The sequence below is a fragment of the Adiantum capillus-veneris genome, chromosome 11, assembly GCF_014529385.1.
Source record: "Adiantum capillus-veneris isolate H3 chromosome 11, ASM1452938v2, whole genome shotgun sequence".
Classification (NCBI taxonomy): Eukaryota; Viridiplantae; Streptophyta; class Polypodiopsida; order Polypodiales; family Pteridaceae; genus Adiantum; species Adiantum capillus-veneris.
This window is the reverse complement of record NC_140941.1, coordinates 61,080,860-61,096,826: the sequence shown is the minus strand read 5'-3', so window position 1 is coordinate 61,096,826 and position 15,967 is coordinate 61,080,860. Positions and strand designations below refer to the sequence as shown.

Sequence of the window (15,967 nt, the reverse complement as noted above, 5' to 3'; positions counted from 1 at the left end):
GTCCTTGCCTAGCCCTCCCCCTCCCCCACCCCCTCCTCCCGTGCCGCCCCCCCCCCCCACACCCCCCCGCCCCTTTCCATCTCTCCCACTGACCCCCTCAGCCTCATCTCCTCACCCATCCCGCACTCCACCTCCGGCTCAGGGGACTCGGCACTCCTCAGCAACTTGACAATCTCTTGGTAGTACTTCGCTACGAGCCGGTTGACTAGAGAGGGACAGCCCTAATTGAGGACGCCACTTTTGGTGCACGCTTCTCCTTTTGCGTCAGTCCATCACGACTAGTTTTTGACACAAACGTGAGCGCATAACATACTCCGATAAATAGAATTTATCACTTGATACTAAAGCCAATTGATTTAGAGAGAAATAGTGCGAAAGAGTGGAGAGATCGACACAGTACTCGGGATCAGAAGATAGGCTTCCCCCCCTCATAAGAGTATCTTGGCAGAAATCTATACAAGCACTTGAACCGAATGTATTACCACGTTTGTTCTAAATCAAACTCGATGGTACTCGGAAGCCTCAACTAAGAGCTTCCTCTTCTCAGGGCAAAAACCACATTCCCATGCCGGTGACGACGAGGCTATGCTGGAAACTGATGGGCTGAAATCTGAAATGATGGATCGGAATCTGCAAATGTTGGCTGATTTGATAGCGCTTGGAGAATCCAGCGAGGCATCGGGTGTAGGACGGTGTAGTACCGCGAGGCTAGGCTGATGTGCTGGGTAAAAACGTTGTCACGTGTGCACTTCACTTGCGCCACGTGGACACGCTTCTGCCATAGTTTAGCATCTGTCATAGCCTAGCTTAGGACTGAGCCTAGCACTTTGTGAGCCTCTAGCAGGACGTGCAAGCCCAGGCCGGTCACAATTGCATACCTCTCTTGCACAGTCAATTAGCATGAGCATTTTTCAGAGCATTGAACCCTTTTTGCCAAAGAACACGTTTTCAATTTATTTATTGATATGTGACTTTTGTTGGAAAAGTACGTAGGGCAAATTGCTAAAGAGCTATAAAAGAAACCACTGGGCACTCAGTAGAAGCAGAAGAAGCAGGACAGAAGGGCAGCCACCCGCAGTAGAGCAGGCAGGCACCCACAGGTCCCAACATTTTCTCAAGATCAGCCCAGAGTTTTCAGCCTCAAGCAATCAACGTTTTCAGATGAAACTAGCCAGCGTTTTCAGATCAGACCAGCCAGCGTTTTCAAATCGGACCAGTCGGCGCTTTCAGATCAGACCAGCCAATGTATGTGTTCAGTTTCCAGCCATAGCGTCGTTGCCGACATAGCACCCATCGTCAACCTCCCCGTCTTCAGCACAAGACAATCGTCGACTTCACCGTCTTCGACACAAAACCGTCATCGACTTCATCGTAGTAGACCAAGACCCTTAGTACCTCATTGCCGACTTCATCGTCTTCGACATAGAATCCGTCGTCAACATCTCCGTCTTCGACATAGTCCCCAGCAGTACCTCGTCGTCGTCAACATCGTCGTCCTCGACATAGATCATCAATACCTCAGTACCCAGCATCAATACCCATTAGCATCAGCATCATTGTAGCAGCATTGTGCAAGAATAAAGAAAGTACTTGCTCTAGCAACAGAGCAAGGGGCCCTTGAGGGTTGGGACCCGACATCCCTGTGTCGTCTCTTTTCTCTCTCTCGTCTCTCTCTTTCTTTTAGTCAATTCAATTCTTTCAAGTGAAGTAAAGTGTCCCTTGTGTTTGTGTGCGGAGTACTAGATCCGAGCAAATCCTTATGCTCTTCCGCTGCACTTGACAAACGTCAAGGGCTGAAAACGCTGATGTGAGGTTTGCAAAAACGTTGATGCTTGCTGAGGAAACGCCAAAGGGCCGACTACTCTGCTAGCTCTCTGCTGTCTTCTACCTCCTTCATGCGCCCAAGGGCCTCCTTTTAGAGTTGCCAGCAAGTGGGTCAAGCAATCTCCCAGATAGCCCCACGATTTGGATTAAATTAAAAGGTCACTTTGATAAAAGGCCCCTTTAAGAGATGATTCATATGCACTGCGACTTGGGTTCATGTAATGCTCATGCTAGGTGTGCAATCAAAGGGTATGCAGCTACTCTAAGTGCTTGGACATGCACGGCCTAGGTACAAGCTCACAAGGGTGCCATAACACGTCCTAGGCTTCCTAAGCCCTAGAAGTAGGAACAGCTTGTCCAAATGCACATAGGGTTAGAATTGCACGTGATATCCCCCCCCTTTTCAAGGTGAGGAACTAGTACTGAGCTGCATGGCGTCTTTGTAGTCTACCAACAACTCAGGGTAATCTGTGAAAAATACTTCATCAACCTACACTGCCTCGTGGGTTCCTCGATCTTTGGACTTCAAAAGGTATTGTCATGCTTGCTTCTTTGATCCATGGCGAAACCGATGCAGCAAAATTTGCTTCGGTTCCATGACTTCTGCTTCATCAATGATCTTGGGTTCTTCTTCTTCTTTAGAAATGTCCTTTAGTGGGTCTCCCTGAAACAACTTTAACCAAGAAACATGGAAAACATTGTGGGATAGTGCAATTTCATAGAAACCTCATTGATCTTTTTAATGATTGGAAAAGGACTATACATATGAAAAGACAACTTTGGACACTTCTTTCCCCTTCCTTGATAGTAGCATCCCAACAATGCTTGTTAGCTTGACAAGAATAAGACTCCTGAGCCTTGCTTAGCCGAAGGTTCACACTCTCAAAGGCTGGCTCTCAACATTGGCATCAGACAACTCACTGACTGATCGAGTCAACAAAGACTAAAACGGATCACCAAATGCTGCCTCATACGGAGTTCTACCAATGGCACTGGAGTATGAGTCATTCAAAATTGCTTGTACTAACGCGAGATACTGCTCTCAATGAGACCAAATAAGACTTTCAAACATCGAAAGACAACTGATTGTAGATCTCAATTTGACCATCAGACTCTGGGTGAAATGCGGATGAAAAATTTAAATTGGTGCCAACATTTTCAAACAGTGCTTTCCAAAAATTAGACATGAACTTGACATCCCTATCGAACACAATCTACTTTGGCAAACCACAAAGGGGATACCAATGCTTAATGAACAAGCGTACTACATCTTGTGCTGTCACTGTGGCCTTACAAGGAATCAACATGCAAAACTTGTTGAAAGGATCAACAATGATTAGACATTAAGTGTTCCTTGAATGCAAACTAGGATTAGTCACAAAATCCATGGAAATGTCCTGAAGGCTGAAATGACCCTTCGAGAATAGCAGCAGTAGCAAGAGGCCTTGCTGCTTACCCCTAGGAGCTTTATTTTTTGACAGATGGAACATTGTGTGCATACTTGAACACATCTTTTCACATTTTAAGACAAAAAAAGAATCTTTCTACTTTTCTAAAGTGGTATTCATGCCTCAGTGCCACCCGTGAGTGTATCATGTGCATCGTGCAATATGGCTTGCCTAAGAGGAGGCAACACACACAAATGATGGCGAAAATACAAGAGACTCTCACGAATGAGATAGTTGCTAGGCCCTTGGGAAGCAAGAGCCTACAACCATTGCTTACCAAACTCAGAATCTGCATACTTGTTCTTCATGCTGTCAAAAGAGACTCCTTGAATGGAGGCTGCTGAACTGGACTCAAGAGCCAAGATCTGTCCTTTGCGACTCAACGCATCTACAACAAGGCTAGCTTTACCAGGAATGTATTCAATCAAACCTCCAAATTGCTCAAAAAATTGAGACCACCGTGCTTGGCGGTCACTCCAATGTTGCACTAGGCATAGATTGAAGCCATTTGAGGGCTTGATGATCAGTACACACAGTAAACTCTCTACTATACAAAAAATGCTTCCAATGCTTGAGAGAATGAATTACAGAGAGTTCCTTATCATACACAAAATAATTCTTTTCAGCACTGATCAACTTCCTACTCAGAAATGCAACTGGACGGCCATGTTGTTGTAGCACAGCTCCTATAGCGACATTGCTCGCATCCGTCCATACCTCAAAGGGGTCATGCCAAGAGGCAAGGATGAGACACGGAGCCTCAGTAACTGCAACCTTGAGGGCTTCAAAAGCCTCAATGGCTGCCTCAAGCAATAAAACGCGTTGTCGGCGAGTTTTCACCCCTTTCAAAGCATCAGTCATGGGTGCGGTAAAGATCAGGTGAAAGCTAAAGTCTACTACCCTTCAGTGAGTCTACGGGCCGGTTACAGTCCTTGCCTCACACAGAGAAGTGGTGTATTGGGGGGACTTCAAACATGTTGGAGCCTTTGAATAGGATTGGAGGCAACCATGCTACTGTTCACGGGGCTGAGATGGCTTCTTAGGAGCGCCTATGTATGACTTTGAGGATTTAGGATGTATGGCAGCATGCAAGCTTTGTACAACCCTCATATAGCCTCTCTTTCTCTCGGTTTGCTGACCGCAAAGTAGGGGGTGTGAATCTATCCAGGAAGATCGATTTTATGCTAGTGACCACATTTTTGACATGGAAAGATCAGAATGCATTTTGGCAGGGACTACTTTTTCGGATCATGCACCAATGATTCTTATTGTGTCAAATAGACAGGAGTGGTAGTGTCATGCTCCGCATCCCAGAGAGAATTTTGCTAGATACAGAGCTCAAAGAGCAGGTTGTGGCGCTCTGAAAAGAGAGTTTGGACACACAGGGGGACCCTACTACTAGAGCGATCACTGGCCTTGTGGAGCATGGCCGTTTCTTCCTCTAGGAGTCTGCAAATCGCTTGGCTGCGACCAGGGAGAAGGAGAAGCAGCTTCGATAGGGCATTGCCTCCTTACAATGGATGAAGGAACATCATGAAGGGAGCCCTTAGACGGAGGAGCAGATGCAGCAGGATCGGCAGGAGTTGATCACCATGGAGAAGCAGCGGCACAAGTTTGCCTTCCATCGTCAGGCCTCTCAGTGGACTCAGGTGGGCGATAGAGTTACGAGTGAGTTCTTAGAGATTGTGGGTCCTCACCATGCACACACCAATGTTCGCCAATTGAGGAGGCCCGATGGGTCAGTTGCTACAGAGCCTGAGGATATGTGTGCAGTTGCTACTAACTTTTACCGTCGTGAGTTGCTTTCAGTCGAGCCACAATCAAAGCATCGAGATGCATGAAGAGAGCAGGTGTGGGCACAAATGCCTTGCTTAATCACTAAGGAGATGCGCCAGAGGCTTGTGCACCCTCTCCAACCAGAGGAGCTTTAGGAGGCCCTTAGGGAACTTCCCCGGAATCGTTGTCTGGGGGAGGATGGTTTGACTCCCAGTTTCTTCTTGGAGTAATGGGAGTTGCTTGGTCGAGACCTTTGTAGTGCTTATCAGCACATTTTGCACACTGGGGGGATTCAATAGTGGCGACAAATGACCATTCTCAACTCAGCCTACTAAGTTTGAGAATTCACCCCCTACTCGAGAGCATTATCCATGAGACGCAGACGGGCTTTGTCAAGGAGCGCAACATCCTTGACAACATTTTCACCTTTTGGGAGGCGACTGTTCTCGCACGTCTCCGAGGAGAGGATCTTGTGACACTCCTCGAGAAGGCATATTACAGAGTTGATTGGGGTTTCCTTGAGGGCACTATGCACCGGATGACATTTTCAGATTCATGGATTAGGGAAGTGTCAGCTCTACACGTGTGCGCACAATCAGGTATTGTTGGCAGGGGGAAGAGGGGAGCGCTTCATGCTCACACGTTCAGTTCGGCAGGGCTGCCCACTTGCCCCCTTCCTGTTCCTCTTCTATGTTGAGGCGACAGGCAGATTTTTGACCCCACGAGAGGTTGGTTTGCGTGGATTGCAATTGCCTATTAGGGGAGATGAGCTTTTGGACGTTGAGTTTGCTAATAACTCAAGCAGTCCCGAACCGGGAGACCAACTTGCACAGTGTGAGCACGGTGTGAGCAGTCTCTTGAGGTGTTCAATTGTGCATCGGGAGCACTGATCAACTAGCAAAAGACAGTGACTTTCTGGTTTGATAGTGCTCCCATACCTGATTGGTCACCTTGAGAGGGCTTTAAGCGGATCCCCCCAGGGACACCCGTACGCTACTTGGGCTGTCAGGTTGGTTTGGATCTGTCACCAGAGCAACAGATTGCTCCTCCCCTCCTTTCCGTTAGGAGGAAACTGCTCCATTGGAGCTCAGCACGGCTCTCTCTTGCCAGCAGGGTTCTAGTGGCCAATCAGGCGCTTCTAGGTACTATGAGCTACATCAAGTCTTGCTGGATGTTCTCGAGCTCAGGAACGTTTTGTGGTCAAGGCAAGACAAAGTCAGCTCGGGCCAAAGTTTCCTAGCAAGTGATCACTTTACCTTGCTCTCAAAGAGGGTTGAGAATCATCAACCCAGCACGGCAAAGTAGAGCCCTCCTTGGGAAGCTTGTGGTCAGAGGACTTCTTCCAGGGGAGGAGCCTTGGAAGAAGCTATTGCTACACAAGATTCAAACCCGAGTCCCTTAGACAGGTGGCCCATGGAGCCCTTCCACCCGGTGGATTTTCAGAGAGATGCGCAGAGTAGGCCTGAGCGGGAGATGGGAGGACCGCTTTGCTGTGAGCCTACTTCAGTCACGGGAACAGTTGCGGAGTGGCCTTGAGCACCACCACCCCAGATGCATTGAGGAGCATTTGAGGCAGCCATGTTCGCAACCCTATGGTCAGCACATAGCGAGCCCACATGGTTGGTAGCAGACCTCATGTCTCTTGGGGTCCCAGACTCCCATGGCAGAGGCCCACACTTTCGGGGACTTGCTGCAGTTTACAAGACAGATTTGGAGCATTCAATTGCAAGACATGAGGGGGGTGCAAAGCCTGTGTCAAGATATTGCACAGGCTATACCTGATGAGTGGCACGCCCTTTTTGAGCAGGCAGCTCCCTACTGGTAACTGGATTGGGGCTTTCACACGACTAGAGGTCCTCATTGCACCTAGGGCTTGCTCAGACAAAAGTTCTTGCATGTTCTTTGAGGTTCAAAGAGAGGGTCACCTCCACAGAGTCACTATCAAGGCACCAAAGGTAGCTACATGTTTTTTTCAGCGGATCCGAGTTCGAGCATCAGTGGGAGGACTTGTGTCATAGACCCCGACCCGTCACATCTCCAGTCACGACTGTCGGCTATGGGCTTGGGAAAGCTGCCCTTTGGTGTGAGTGCAGTGGGACCCGGGGGAGTGGTCTTGGCGGGATCTCTTTACTCCAGCAGATCACCCGGGGACCCCCTTCCTGTAGTACACAGGTCGGTTGGGTCACCACATACTAACAGCCCGGAGTGAGGCTCGTCCTGTTGCAACGATTCACTAGCAGGAGGGAGGTCTCACGTTCGAGTTCTTGGCAGGGTTTTGGGAGCCCTTGTGGAACAGCAGACAACCGAGGAGAGTCACCATGTTCTAGTGGCTAGTTGCACATCGAGCTACTGCAGTTGAGAGTTGGTTGGTGCACAGCGGCTTCTCGACAGTATGTGCCGACTGTGACCATCCATTTGAGACCCAGCATCATTCACTGTGGGATTGTCCCATGGCACAGTAGGTTTGGCATCGGATTCTTTGGCTGATGCCTGCACTTTCTAAAACTACACTTGGGGTGCTGCAGCTTGGTCCACACTCACGAGCACAGCAATTCGCTTTGAGATGGCTTTAGTTAGCAAGATGATTGTGACACAAGAGGGCCGGCCTACACTCCAGCCCGCCACAAAGCTCGTCCCTCACGAGTGGAGCAACAATAGAGAGTGGTGTTGGGAGCTCATTTGCAGCTTGACATTGTGGTTCATCTCTGGCGAGCACCCTGCTTGCGCACCTTCGAGGCTCGACCTGTCCACTGGCAGAGACTGTTCATGACGTTTGGCTGGAGCTGATCCATACACTCAGGGGCCAGTTTGAGAGTCTTCACGGCAGCTCCGACCGCATGCGGGAGCACCACGAGGCCTTCTTGAGACTATGGCGCCTAGGGCCCTTCTTCACCATGGTTCATGGAGCACCTAGATGGCAGTACCGTCCACCTGTGTGGTTTCCTCCTATCTCTTGATTTAGCCATCATTGTATATATCTTGCCTTTTCACTTGGAGAGTCTCCCCACATTTTGATGTAGCCCCCTCTAGTAGGGGCTGTTTGAAGCCCATTGGGCAGTTTTCTTAACTAATGGGAGGATCTTTTTCTTGGAGAAAAAAAAAAAGAGGTTACAACCCACTAGCTAACCATAACCCCAAGTTGTATTCCTTCCAACTTTTTCAAAGATCCCCACAAGTACATCAAGAAGAAAATTCCAAGCTTAGTAAGTGAAAAGATCTTTTGAGCTTCCATGCATATCTTACCCATTGGCTCTCCATTTAACATTTTGGCAATTCTCTTAGCATCTTTCTTATTGGAAAACTCTACCCACCTATAAACAAACAACCACATTGTTTGAAAATCAGACTCAACATTTTATCCTCAATAATTAATCGGTATAGCACATGAGACTTCTTTTCCAAAAAAAAAGACAACTTCTTTAAGACTATGTGAACATCAAAAGATCAATCAAGCAACTTATTAAACCTTCATGAGCTCAGAAAGATATGAGCTTACAAACTAAAAGACACATCTGAGAAAACGAGTAGTTCCAGAGTTGTTCCTATCTTGCCTGTTTCAAGAAACGTCATTCTCTACGTTTATGTGCTTGATGCAAGGACTAGGCATCAGCATAAGCGAAGTAGAAAATAGTTGCGAATTATGAGACAATGTCATAAGAAATCTGGCCATGGAAAAGCTGAAAAACCACCAGCAATAATACACAAATAGCACTCAACAAGTCCAAGCATCGACTTAAAAATGGCTCAGGGATGCTTAGAGCATGTAGAACCCATTCTCCTGATCTCACGCCTGTATGCACAAAGCTAAATGGTCACATAATGGTATGTTAGTCAAAGAATATGCTTTAGTAAAGTTTAGCGCAGTGATTTGACACAAGACAAAAGAAGAGACTAGAGTTAATACCAAGAGCAAGGAGGGCTGCAAAACCCCTAGAGAGAATAGGAGAGCAAGCCAGGCTCGCATGTGCATGCACATTGCACCCCCTTCTCTTGCGTTTTCAACCCTCACGCAAAGAACTCATAACAGCCAGGGACCCTGGAAGCACCATCATTTCCATTTTTGGAGCAGCCCATCTACACTCTTGGAGCACCATAACATCGCGCAAGAGCCTCCCCATCCAGTCTTAAATCCTTATATTTTTACAACTACATAGCAGCCTTGGAATCGCATGAGATCTCAAACGGTATTTTATAATACCTCGGAGGAGATGCTTAGAGAGATGGATATATCGGAGATGGGGCTTGACAGACACTCACAGGATAGAGAGCACACAGAGTATGGGAGATATCTCATGGAGATGACGACTACGCATGGTTTGGCCATACTTAATGGTCTAGAGATTTTCCTTCGTCTGGGGGATTCACATGCTTTCCACACAGACATGGGGCCAGTACAGAGGACTATGTCACGACTTCACCGAGCTTCATCTCTAGTATTCAGGATCTCCGTGTGGGACCTAGACCTGTTGGAGTAGCAGTGGACCATGCTCTCTTGACTTTTTCAGTCTCTTTCCAGTACAGTGCCTCTCAGACACCACGGAGGATTGCACACACACGGTATACTTTTACACCAGAGACGGACTCAGTTTATGTGGAGGAGATTTACAGTCGGCTGTGGGCAGCTGAGCCTGTACATACCGTGGAGGAGATCACCACTCTATTGACGGAGATCTTGCATGGGGCAGCAGCAGAGGCATACCCACACACTCAACCAGATCAGAGAAGACGTTCTGGGAACATGCCTCAGAATAGTTGGTATGATGAGGAGTGCAAAGAGATGAGAGTTCACATTCAGAGCGAGCTTATACTTGGAGTCATTACATATAGACAGTCTCGGATTGCCCTTCGGCGTTTAGTGCGATAAAAGAAGCGGGCCTTTTTAGCCCAGATGGAACATGATTTGTATCAGCTCTTTTTGAGTCGAGATTCAGGTGAGGCCTGGCGTCTCTTCCATAAGCAGTCACCTCCTCCAGTGATTACTTCTCCCGAGATTTGGGGTCAGTATGCAGCATCATTATATACAATACCTGGGCAACCACCATTACCAGACCCTCTAGAGCCATGTCCAGCCACTAGTACCTTCTTTACCACTGAGATGGTGAAGAACGACATTGACAGGATGAGGACTAGGAGAGCATATGATCATGATGGTTTGGTGGCAGAGCACTTGATACATGCTAGAGATTTACTGTCAGAGGTTCTTGCGCGGTTGTTTAACCGTGTCATGTGTGAGGGACTACCCGAGTCTTGGAAATTATCTACTATTGTACCTCTCTTCAAGGCAGGGGACCCCACGGTGCCAGGGAACTACCGTACTATTATGATAGGGCACACATTGGCACGGTTGTATGCATCCATTCTTGAACAGCAACTGAGTAAATGGGCAGAAAATGAGGGCATACGAGCAGCAGGACAGGCTGGATTCAGGAGGGGTTTCTCCACTTTGGACCATATTCTTACACTCAGAGCCATTATTGAGGAGGGTCGGGCACATGGGAGACGGATGTATTGTTGCTTTGTGGACTTCCGCAAAGCATTTGACACAGTGCCGAGGGCCAGATTGATGCGCAGGCTACTGAAGTTGGGAGTACCCACAGAGATCATATGGGGGATCATGGCTTTATACGGCTCAATGACTGGCCATGTACGCACTCTTGAGGGGATTTCTGACATTGTTCATTCCACTATTGGAGTGAAACAGGGATGTCCTTTGTCCCCTACACTATTTGGTATGTATGTAGATGAGGTTTCTGACTACATTGACAGAGAGGGCAATAGAGGCGCTCAGCTAGCAGGGACATGGATCCCTTTGTTATTATATGCTGATGATATTGTGTTGATATCAGAGTCACCATAGGGCATGCAAAGACAGTTGGATGCATTGCATAGCTTTACAGAGGATAGTGGATTGTCTGTGAACCTTGGTAAAACCAAGGTTATGGTGTTTAACACCACACCACAGTGGGTCAAGAGATCGGCACCTACACTCGTATATGGTCAAGACACTGTGGAGTACACAGATGCATATACATATCTGGGGGTGGTATTCACAGAACCGAGGTTTACTCTGAGGAGAGCAACAGAGACTAGACTGTCCAGAGCCTATGCGGCATTGGGAGGGCTAGAGAGGATGTGTTCGCAGGTTCAGTTTCAAGAACCACGAACAAAGCTATGGCTTTCTGATACTTTGGTTGCTTCAGCTATGCTTTATGGGGTCCAGGTTTGGGGACCATCTGTGAATCATGACAGTTGGAGGAGCATGGAGAGACCCTTGGTATTTATGATATCCCGGATGATTAGAGCCAAGGCCTCCGTACCACTGTCTACCACATGCGATTATTCAAGCGGAGGTAGCCACCCCTCCTATAGAGATTAAGGCTCTTACGAGATCAGTGTCCTTTATGCACAGTCTATGGGATACACATAGAGGCAGATATACTAGATTGGCTCTTGAGTCCTCTAGACAGTTAGCGATGCAGGGAGACGCATCATGTTGGTATGCACAGATGACCTCATGGTTTCAGAGGCATGGTTCAGCATGGATAGTGTTAGGTGCAGCGGAATGAATGTTTGCGCTTTGCTCAAGATGAGTACTCCGAACTGTGCTCAAGGGTTCCTTTTTGTTCTTATGGAAGGGAGAGCCTTCCGTTCTTCATGGAAAGTTCTATGATCACAAACAAAGTGAATGGACACTGTGCGTGCAAGTGTATGAGACTGAGAGATAGAGAGAGAAGAGAGATACGACATTGGAGACGTTGTAAAACCCTCCTCCAAAGGCCCCACTCTCCTCGGCAAGAGTGGTCTACTATTGATTGCACAAAGTGGTACAATGACGATGCAATGGACTGATGCAACCTGGGACTATGTCGGTGACGACGACGGGGATGACGAGGACGACCTTAGGACTGAAATCTGTGGTCTTCTATCTGCTGTCCATAAAAACGCTATGGCTGAAAATCTGGGACTGATTTCGGTGGCTGAAAATGACTGTTTTGGCTGCGTTTTTGGGGGCTGAAAATGGGGATCTTCTGCAATCATCTAGGGCTGAATCGGCTGGACTGTTGAATGCTGAAAACGCTGAACCATCTGCAGCAAATGAGGCTGAAAATGGAAACGCTGGGCTGCTTGTAGCGTTAGTAAAAACGCTAGGGCTGTAGGTGTGTTGGCGATGAGAAACTGCAAACGCCAGGCTAGGGGTGATGATGATGCTACAAAAACGCTAAGGCAATGGGAGAGAAAAACCCCAGGTTTGGGGGGTACTGCGGGTTCTTGCTGAGGAGCGGGGAGCTCCTGTTGCCTCTTCTACCATTTAGTGCTAACTTGGGTTTGCTTATATATTAACTTAGCAAAATTGCCCTACCTACTTTTGTTGGGAAGTCACTTAAAAATATAAGTGAAAAATGTCAAAAATAGGGAAAATAGGCTAAATGCACTGGAAAATTCCCCTGATAAAAACTGATGGATTTTGATGGGAATGCTTATGATCATGCTGTGTGCAACCAGAGGATATGCATCTACACTAAGTGACTGGGCATGCACGGTCTACGAATAGACTCACAAAAGTGCCAGATCACTTCTAATCTAGACTGACTGGACTGACTGAACCCTGATCATGTTGTAGCTTGTCCACGGACACATAGGGTTGGATGTGTCACGTGACAGATAGACTACCTCCTTTTCAGTATTCCCTGGATGCACCCTCACTGCCAGTCACACGGACGAAGATCACTAGACTCACACCACCATACATTTCACACATGAGCTAGCCAGAGTTTACTCATCACATGTCTACGAGGGGATCTACACTCTCGACCCAGATACACCACTCTGTACACTCACTAGCCAGCTTTCCGCAATTCTACACACCTCGGCCCTCAGCTGCTTTCCACATACTACCCACATTGGTAGACCTCCACCCTCTGGGACGATGCCCCAGAACCGGTGGTACGATGAGGAGTGTAGGGATCTATACAGGCAGCTACGAGCTCGACGAGCCTTGGAGGAGATCATTGAGAGCGAGGTCAGGCGACAGATGAAGGCCATCACACGCCGTAAACGGCGGGCCTTCGAAGAGGCGCAGGAGCTTGAGCTATACCATCTTCTCATGAGTACTGACTGCGCCACCGCATGGAGGATTCTCAAAGAGCCACGCCCCACCACCCACTTGGAGGATCCTCAGATTTGGCATGACTACCCCAAGCGCCTATACCAGATACCTGGGCAGCCACTGATCCCGGAGCCATCCGACCCCCGACCTACCACCTCGACTTTCTTCACATCCAGTATGGTGAAGAGGGCTATTCGATGCCTCCAGCATGGCCGCTCAGCCGACCACACTAGACTACAGAGTGAGCACCTCATCTATGCAGCAGACACCCTCTCCCCCTTGATAGCACGTCTCTTCAACCGCGCTTTGGTTGAGGGACTACCAGAGGAGTGGACCATGCACACCATTGTGCCTATCCACAAATCTGGTGACACCTTGGAGCAGTTCTTGAGGCAGAGCTCAGCACATACACAGAGGCATCAGGGCTACGCGCACCAGGACAGGCAAGGTTTCGACGCACTTTCTTGACCATCGACCACATCTTCGCTTCGCTGTCTGATCGACGGAGCGAAAGCACGGAAGAGACGACTCTACTGCTGCTTTGTGGATTTCCACAAGGCTTTTGACACTATCCCTAGAGAGAGACACTTTCAGCGTCTCCAGGAGCTACAGATACCATCTGAGATGATATGGGCCATTCATTCTTTGTATGCGCAGGTCATAGGCAGAGTGCGGTGCCCAAGTGGAGTATCGGATCCCATTGCTAGCACCATTGGTGTGAAGCAAGGATGCCCCCTCTCCCCGACCCTATTTGGCCTCTACATCGACGAGATAGCAGACTACATCCTACGAGCAGGCGGGGCGGGCTCCGACTTGGCAGGTACACCAGTCCATATTATGCTCTATGCAGATGATATTATTCTAGTTTCTGAGACACAGGAGGGACTACAGAGCCACCTACGCGCCTTGGATGATTTCTGCACACATAGAGGGCTCACAGTGAACCTTGGCAAGACCAAGGTCATGATTTTCCACACCTCCAAGACTGTCCGAAGTAGAGCAGTGCTCATTGTAGCAGGTGGACAGGTTGAGGTAGTTGATTCATATGTATACTTGGGGGTGACTTTCACTGGCACCACTGGCAGATTTTCCATGACCCAGGCAGCCAGAGACCGGCTTACACGAGGATATGCAGCACTGGCCACCTTAGAGCGCAGATGCCACCAGGCCCACTTCCAAGAGCCCCGTACCAAGGGGTGGCTTTTTGACACTCTAGTTACACCTGCCACGATGTACGCTGCCACAGTATGGGCACCAACACTACCAGCATCTCTCTGGACACAGATAGAGCGCCCACAGATCATTATGATTTCTCGTTTGCTCCATAGCAAACCATCAGTACCACACGACATCATCAGAGCAGAGCTAGCGGCACCCCCGATGCTAGTAGAAGCCCTCTTCCAAACAGTTTGCTTCATCCAGCGCATGCGAGAGCTGCCACCGGACAGACTCACCCGCAGAGCTTTCGAGGCATCGATACAGCTACACCAGGAGGGGGACACCAGAGCATGGTACTCGCAGGTCACAAAGTGGTTCACATCACATGGCCTAGACATCACAGACTTGCCTCCTTTTCAGTATGATCCCGACTCCCCACACATACGCCTCTCACACCATGAGAGGAATAGAGTTCTCAGACAGGATCTCTGGCAGCTATACATCAGAGAGACATGGATCACACCCAGAGAGCCTCTTCCTACGAAGAGGCAGTACTACAGAGACCACTTCCTGACCATCCTAGCAGATGGGTTCATCCAGAGACCGAGGTACATGGATGTCTACATGCCGCACAGAGCATGGGTCGCCATTGGACAGCTCAGAGTATCATCACACCAGCTAGACATTGAGGCAGGGAGAGTTGCACATGTCCCCAGAGCAGAGAGGATATGCAGACTTTGCTCAGCAGAATTGAGAGTGGGGAGCATTTTGTATGCAGATGCAGAGCATATGAGGAGATCAGAGGCAGATACCCGACCTTGTTTGCAGATCAGCCCACCTTACATCAGATTCTTGAGTCCAAAGACCAGCGACAGTTTGGCCGCTTCCTCACAGAGGCACAACAGCACAGGGACTCTCTCCTTCAGACATCATCACTCGTGAGAGACGAGAGCCAGACACAGCTCACAGACTTCTTCCAGAGGGACACAGTAGTACCACCATCCCAGACTACTCAGAGAGGAGTGACTCTACAGCAGGCTGAGGAGGTCCGAGCTCACAGGCGTCCACGTCCCCACGGACGTAGGGCACCCCGACTTCACCAGAGAGAGATCCAGGAGATTCAAGAGCGCTACTATAGATCTCTAGAGGAGAGACGCATCCGGCTTTTGCAGACCCAGCCGCCATCCTATGGGGATTGTTCACACCTCACCCACCCATGCATCATGTCTTACACCCTGATTACAGGACTGGATGGAGCTAAAGATATGATAGCACTTTCTCTCATGATTGTATATACCCCAGCATATAGGATTGCATTTTTTCCCTGGTTTAGAGCTCCACCCCCCCCTACCCTTGTACCACCTCCCTTCTCTCCCAGTCATTACACAGGATAGCTATTTTTTGCTTTGTACCTTTTATCCTTCACAGGATATCCAGAGGACACTTACCCCCATGTACTTTGATTTGTCTCATAGGCCGATTTCAGCCTCTTATGGACGTAAAAAAATCTTTCTTTCTTTCTTTCTTTCTCTCTCTCACAAGTGAAAGGAACCAAGAACCAGTAAAAGCAGCCACTTCCATAAGCTACAGGGAAACAAGTAGCTTAAGAGTTTGACGACAGCAGTTTGCTCAAGCCAAATTCACAATGCATGAG

General features: G+C 48.6%; 2 protein-coding genes across 2 annotated transcripts in view; one reads left to right on the top strand and one right to left on the bottom strand.

The window, feature by feature from the left end:
- Positions 1-15,967, bottom strand: part of LOC147447313 (RNA-binding (RRM/RBD/RNP motifs) family protein) — a 73,273-nt gene that overhangs the window by 39,876 nt on the left and 17,430 nt on the right. Inside the window, exon 3 of the mRNA XM_086523154.1 lies at positions 8,292-8,359. Within this exon, the coding sequence (XP_086379280.1) occupies positions 8,292-8,359 (68 nt within the window). The remainder of the gene's footprint in view (positions 1-8,291; positions 8,360-15,967) is intronic.
- LOC147447314 (uncharacterized) lies at positions 14,119-15,255 on the top strand. The gene has a single exon (XM_086524438.1). It carries the CDS (start codon positions 14,119-14,121, stop codon positions 15,253-15,255), a length of 1,137 nt encoding a protein of 378 aa, XP_086380564.1.